At 49.0% G+C, this 6,490-nt stretch overlaps 1 protein-coding gene across 8 annotated transcripts in view; it reads left to right on the plus strand.

The window, feature by feature from the left end:
* Window positions 1-6,019, plus strand: part of RCC1 (regulator of chromosome condensation 1) — a 31,240-nt gene extending 25,221 nt beyond the window's left edge. For 7 of the 8 annotated variants that reach the window (XM_035306648.3, XM_054258401.2, XM_054258403.2 and 4 more), the window contains 6 exons: window positions 2,125-2,221; window positions 2,334-2,456; window positions 2,958-3,113; window positions 3,346-3,465; window positions 3,819-3,971; window positions 4,893-6,019. In XM_035306648.3, coding sequence (XP_035162539.1) covers window positions 2,125-2,221; window positions 2,334-2,456; window positions 2,958-3,113; window positions 3,346-3,465; window positions 3,819-3,971; window positions 4,893-5,068 — 825 coding nt within the window. In that variant the 3' untranslated portion in view covers window positions 5,069-6,019. The remainder of the gene's footprint in view (window positions 1-2,124; window positions 2,222-2,333; window positions 2,457-2,957; window positions 3,114-3,345; window positions 3,466-3,818; window positions 3,972-4,892) is intronic. The other variant, NM_001205208.1, reaches the window with a different exon arrangement.
* Window positions 6,020-6,490: the final 471 nt, after the last annotated feature.

Here is a 6,490-nt window from a genome sequence, read left to right on the forward strand (position 1 = left end):
AACCAAGAGCCCTGCCCTCATGGGGCTTCCAGTCTGGCATTTATCGCCAGTTCACCTGCAGGCTACCTGGGGCCTGAGGCAAGTCACTGCACCTCTGTGCTTGGGTCCTCAGCTGCCCAATGGGAGAATAAGCAGACCTGGCTCAGACTGGATAACGTGCCTAGTGTACTGTGGATGCCAAACTGGATACCCTCAACCCACCATCCAGACAGTAGATAGGGCTAGAAGTTGATTTTTAATGATAAAGTACAATGGAGGGAGGGTAGAGGAGCAAAGCCAAGCTGTCTGGGGTGCTGTGGTGTTTTTTTTTTTTTTTTGAGACGGAGTTTTGCTCTTGTTACCCAGGCTGGAGTACAATGGCACAATCTCGGCTCACCGCAACCTCTGCCTCCTGGGTTCAGGCAATTCTCCTGCCTCAGCCTCCTGAGTAGTTGGGATTACAGGCACATGCCACTGTGCCCAGCTAATTTTTTGTATTTTTAGTAGAGACGGGGTTTCACCATGTTGACCAGGATGGTCTCGATCTCTTGACCTCGTGATCCACCCGCCTCGGCCTCCCAAAGTGCTGGGATTACAGGCGTGAGCCACCACGCCTGGCCTTTTTTTGTTTTTTTAAGATGAAGTTTCGGTCTTGTTGCCCCAGCTGGAGTGCAATGGCATGATCTGAGCTCACCACAACCTCCGCCTCCCAGGTTCAAGTGATTCTCCTGACTCAGCCTCCCAAGTAGCTGGGATTATAGGCATGCACCACCGCACACTGCTACTTTTGTGTTTTTAGCACAGACAGGATTTCTCCCTGTTGGTCAGGCTGGTCTTGAACTCCCGATCTGAGGTGATCCTCCTGCCTCGGCCTCCTAAAGTGCTGGGATTACAGGTGTGAGCCAGCGTGCCTGGCCCAGATTCTGTATTAAAATTGTTTTAAGGCCAGGTGTGGTGGTTCACGCCTGTAATCCAAGCACTTTGGAGGCCAAGGTGGGTGGATCACCTGAGGTCGGGAGTTCAAGACCATCCTGACCAACATGGTGAAACCTCATCTTTTTTTTTTTCTATTGTTTTAGTACTTTGATATTTAATTTTTTTGAAATGTCAGAAATAAAGGAATCTGATGATTTTCTTTCTTTTTATTTATTTATTTTTTTGAGATGGAGTCTTGCTCCATCTCCCAGGCTGGAAGGGCAGTGATGCAATCTCACTGCAACCTCCACCTTCCAGCTTCAAGTGATTCCTCTGCCTCGGCCTCCCAAGTAGCTGGGACTAAAGGCGCACACCACCACACCTGGCTAATTTTTGTATTTTGGTAGAGACGGAGTTTCACCATGTTGGCCAGCCTTGTCTTAAAGTCCTGACCTCAAGCAATCTACCCTCCTCAGCCTCCCAAAGTGCTGGGATTACAGGCATGAGCCACTGCACCCGACCAAATGGGTGTTTTTCTATCACGTCTTTTTATTTTTTTTTTTAAGCAACTCTCTCCACTAGAATATTTTGAATTTTTTATGGAGAATTTCAAACAGATGAAAGTAATCAGAATTATATATTTTTTTTCTTTTTTAATTAGAGATGAGGTCTTGCTCTGTCACCCAGGCTGGAGTGCAGTAGCATCATCATAGCTCATTGCAGCCTCAACTTCCTGGGCTCAGGTGATTTCTTCTACCTCAGCCTCTAAAGTAGCTGGGACTAGTAGGCTTGTGCCACCATGCCCAGTTAATTTTTGTATTTATTTTGTACGGACAGGTTTTCATCATGTTGCCCAAGCTGGTCTTGAGCTCAAGCGATCTACCCACCTGGACCTACCAAAACACTGGAATTACTGGCATGAACTACATGCTTGTAATTACATGCCTGGGCCAGAATAATATATTTAACTCCCATATACTTGCCACACAGTTTCAATAATTATCAACTTGTAGCCAGACTTGTTTATCTCTATTTGCATCCACTCTCTGACTTCTTGATTATTTTAATGCAAGTCACAGACCATAAATGATTTTAGTCATAAATATTTGACTGTGTGGCCCGGCTCCTGCCCACTTCTCCATCCCCATCTGCTACCACTGCCCTTCTCTGGATTTCACTGGTATGGCGCAGGCAGGACTGGCTGATAAGTGCCTTGTCCCTCCCTTCCAGGACAATAACGGTGTGATTGGACTGTTGGAGCCCATGAAGAAGAGCATGGTGCCTGTACAGGTCCAGCTGGATGTGACTGTGGTGAAGGTGGCCTCAGGTGGGTCTGGGGGTATTTCCTTGCGGCAGGATTTGGAAAACCTTGGTTCTGGGGCTGGCCCAGCCTTCGGCCTTATAGATATGGCCTGCATCCCTTACCTTCTCATCCTCAGGAAACGACCACTTGGTGATGCTGACAGCTGATGGTGACCTCTACACCTTGGGCTGTGGGGAACAGGGCCAGCTAGGCCGTGTGCCTGAGTTATTTGCCAACCGTGGTGGCCGGCAAGGCCTTGGTAAGTGGCCTTGGAACCTCCAGCTAGGCAAATTGGCAAGCCACTCCCGCAGTGAAGGCCAAAGGCAGGAAGGATTCTGTATGGTCAGGCTTGCATCAGGGTGACTTGCAATGTTAAGAATCTCAGACTTTGGAGACAGACTGCTCTGGTAGTTTTGCCACCTAATGGCTATGGGACCCTGAACATAGTTTCTTCATTTCTAAGCCTACCTACCTGTAAACCTACTTCATTAGGTTGCTGTGAAATTAAATGAGTTAATGAGAAGAATATCGGGCACATGGTAAGTTCCATGTAAATAATACCTCTAATGACTGTGGGATTCCAAGCAAGTCACTTGTATTCTCTTGATCTCAGTTTCCTTTTCTATAAAATAGGGATAAGAGTCTCTACCTAGCCTCCCAAGGGCTTTTATAATGGAGGAGAATTAAACTCGGGGTAGAGAGAGAAGGGAAGCCACATATGTCTGTCTTTCACTGACTGTGGCTTTCCCTCTGCCTACAGAACGACTCCTCGTCCCCAAGTGTGTGATGCTGAAATCCAGGGGAAGCCGGGGCCACGTGAGATTTCAGGATGCCTTCTGTGGTGCCTATTTCACCTTTGCCATCTCTCGCGAGGGCCATGTGTATGGCTTTGGCCTCTCCAACTACCATCAGCTTGGTAAGCCTAGCATCAGGCATGACCCAGTGGCCTGCGTTCCTGCCCTGGCTCTACCACTCATTCATTGTGCATCCTTTTTGGGGTCATCTAACCCCTCCAAGCCAAGCCACAGTTTTGTCATCTGTAAAGTGAGAATGTCCATATCCTGATGGGAGACGGTCTCACTGGGAGGTATTGAGAAGGGCAGCTCTCAAAACACCTTTACCCCTGATGCCTCTGGTTTTCCCCCCAGGAACTCCAGGCACAGAATCTTGCTTCATACCCCAGAACCTAACATCCTTCAAGAATTCCACCAAGTCCTGGGTGCGTTTCTCTGGTGGCCAGCACCATACAGTCTGCATGGATTCAGAAGGTAGGGCCTTTAGGTCCTTCTCTAGTTTGGGGGCGGAATGAATGTACCCTGGCCTAGGCCTAGCCAGATTCCTGAGACCATGGTCCTTGGAGCCTGGGTCTTTTCCATGAGTGTGCCACATGTGGGTCCATGAGAGTCACTCTCATCCTCCTAGAGTCCTGGTACTCTTCCAAGTATGAGTTCAGTCGTGGCCTATGTAGAGATTCTCCTAGGCCTCCTCCAGAAATGGGAAGCTCTTCTGATCCTGGGAGCAGGGGCACACTCCCATGGATGTGGGGACTCACCTAGCCTACCACCCGTTTTTCCTGTAGCACGCCCTCTGCTGTTGCTCATCTCTCTTCCTCCTCCCACAGGAAAAGCATACAGCCTGGGCCGGGCTGAATATGGGCGACTGGGCCTCGGGGAAGGTGCTGAGGAGAAGAGCATACCCACCCTCATCTCCAGGCTGCCTGCTGTCTCCTCAGTGGCTTGTGGGGCCTCTGTGGGGTATGCTGTGACCAAGGATGGTGAGTGGGGCCGACTATACTCCGTCTAGTTGGGACCCCGGGGTCATGATTCTTACCCAATTCCCCAGTAGGCTGTATGTTCACTCTCAGGTGGAACCAAGATGCAGAGAGCAGTGTTGGTGATGGCACTTTGTTCCTGCTTCTCAGAAGCTCTGGCATTGATGAATATGAAATGAGTAAACAAATTAGTAAAGGTGACTTATGCAGAGGAGAGAAATAGCAAAGCATGAGATATCACTGAGGCCCAAGAAGGCAATGGGACTAGAACCCACATCTCCAGACTCCTAACCCAGCTGTTCTCTCCATCAGGGTAATCCCTTCGTATACCATCTTGTATTTGCCTGCTTCCCAGGAACTTGTACTTAGAATCTAAATCAGGGGAAAAAAGGCTTAGTAGTTAGAGTTGTAGCAAGTATAGCAGAGGAGGGTGTGAACAAGCGACCAGCAAAGCCTGAGTGGGTAAGGGGACAGCCATGGAGGTCCTGCAGAAGTCTGGAGCTGGCAAAGGTGCTTGACCTGAGATTATCTGGAAAGACATCCTGAGGAAGTGGAGCTTGCACTGTACCTTGAAGTTTCCATGCTTTGTGAAAAGCAAAGAATGCCATTCCAGGCAGAGGAACATCAGGGCAGTTTCAAAGGTGGCTGGTCCTGGGAACACAGGGTGGGGTAGGACCTCGAATGCCAAGCCTAGGAGCAGGGAGAAGCTTTTGGCAATGTGTACGGACTGTCTGGTTTATAGAGTTCTTTTTTATCCATCATCTCCTTGGGTTCTCCCAACTTCCTGAACTCCCAGAGGCTGGGACCTTGCCAGGGTACTATTGGCCAAGGCCGTAGTCCACCTCAATTTCCCAGGTTTCTCCTGCTGCAGAAAGTTGGGCTAGGGATCCTGAACACAGCTGTACCCATTTTTCTCCCTTGCAGGTCGTGTTTTCGCCTGGGGCATGGGCACCAACTACCAGCTGGGCACAGGGCAGGACGAAGATGCCTGGAGCCCTGTGGAGATGACAGGCAAACAGCTGGAGAACCGTGTGGTCTTATCTGTGTCCAGCGGAGGCCAACATACAGTCTTATTAGTCAAGGACAAGGAACAGAGCTGATGAAGCCTCTGAGGGCCTGGCTTCTGGGCCGCACAAACTCACAGAACAGGGAAGCAGTGACAGCTGCCGATCGCAGCAGGCCTCTCCCCAGCCCTGAGCACTGTGTCAGCTCCTGCCTTTTCCCATCAGCAGAACAGAATCATTTTCCTCTTTTTCTTCCTCCTCTTTGGAATTCTCCTGGGACCTACAGAATGAAGTGGGGGGATGGACAGGGGGTTTTTCGGAAGGAACATGGCTCACTCCAGAGCTATATGGTTGGATGTTTCTCCCCTCTTCCCCACCTTCCATAGTCCTGGCTGGCCCTGCTTTGCCTACTAGATAACCAAAACTTCCCTGGGGTTTGGTGCCTACTCTGAACAGTTGGGACTCCATCAAGCCCCATTCTAGTCATGTGCCCCTTTCCTGTCCCTAACAATCCACAAACAAACAAATGGTACAGTCATAAGACCCATCTGTCATGGACTCACGCCCAGAGGAACGTGCAGAAAAAGCAGAGCTGCATGGCTGTGGGCAACTCTAAGCCAAATATTTGGCTCAGAACAGGTGTTCATAGGACAAAAAAAGTGACCAAGAAAAAAGGGGTTCTCCCGGAAGCACAAAGCATACTCTTGCCCCTTGGGCACTGTCTGTTGTACACCCCACCCAACCATTAGGCTTCACCTGCAGCCAAGGGCCTGGAATTGCAAAGAGTAGCCACACTGGGTAAACCAGGGCATGGGGTGGGGAGAGAGGGTAGAGGGTTTTATAAACAAACTTTAATATTGAAAGAGGAAGGACTGAGGGAAGGACAGAGTGTTCAAGGAGCAGAGACTAGTCCTGAGATGGAAACAGTAACTTGTACAGTGGCTGAGAAAATAGAACATAGTTTTTGATTTTTTTTTAATTGTAAAATATTTTGGAGGGGAGAGTGAAATCTTTTAACACTTTTAATAAATTTAGAGTTTTATAAAATAGGCCACTCGTTTTCTACACACTCCCTGCTTTTTATGGGAGCACATGCTGTGTGCCAGGCAGTACTGGGAGAAGCCGAATCAACTATAAACCTGGTGTCAAGGCTGCAACTTAAGTGATGTCAGGATTCCCTGAGGCGCCATCCAGCTGTCAATGTGGCTGTTACAAAGCCTTCAAATCTGTTAAGAAGGAAGAAAAAGGTTGAGTCTTGTTTGGGTATTTCTGATTTGGAAGTCACTGGATTATTTTAAAACGCTACATAGTGGCTGGGCACAGTGGCTCACACCTATAATCCCAGCACTTTGAGGCCGAGGCCGGCGGATCACAAGATCAGGAGTTTGAGACCCGCCTGGCCAATACAGTGAAACCCTATCTCTACTGAAAATACAAAAAATTAGCCCAGTGTAGTGGTGCATGCCTGTAATCCCGGCTAATGGGGAGACTGAGACAGGAGAATCACTTGAACCTGGG

Source organism: Callithrix jacchus, chromosome 7 (assembly GCF_049354715.1).
Source record: "Callithrix jacchus isolate 240 chromosome 7, calJac240_pri, whole genome shotgun sequence".
NCBI lineage: Eukaryota > Metazoa > Chordata > Mammalia > Primates > Cebidae > Callithrix > Callithrix jacchus.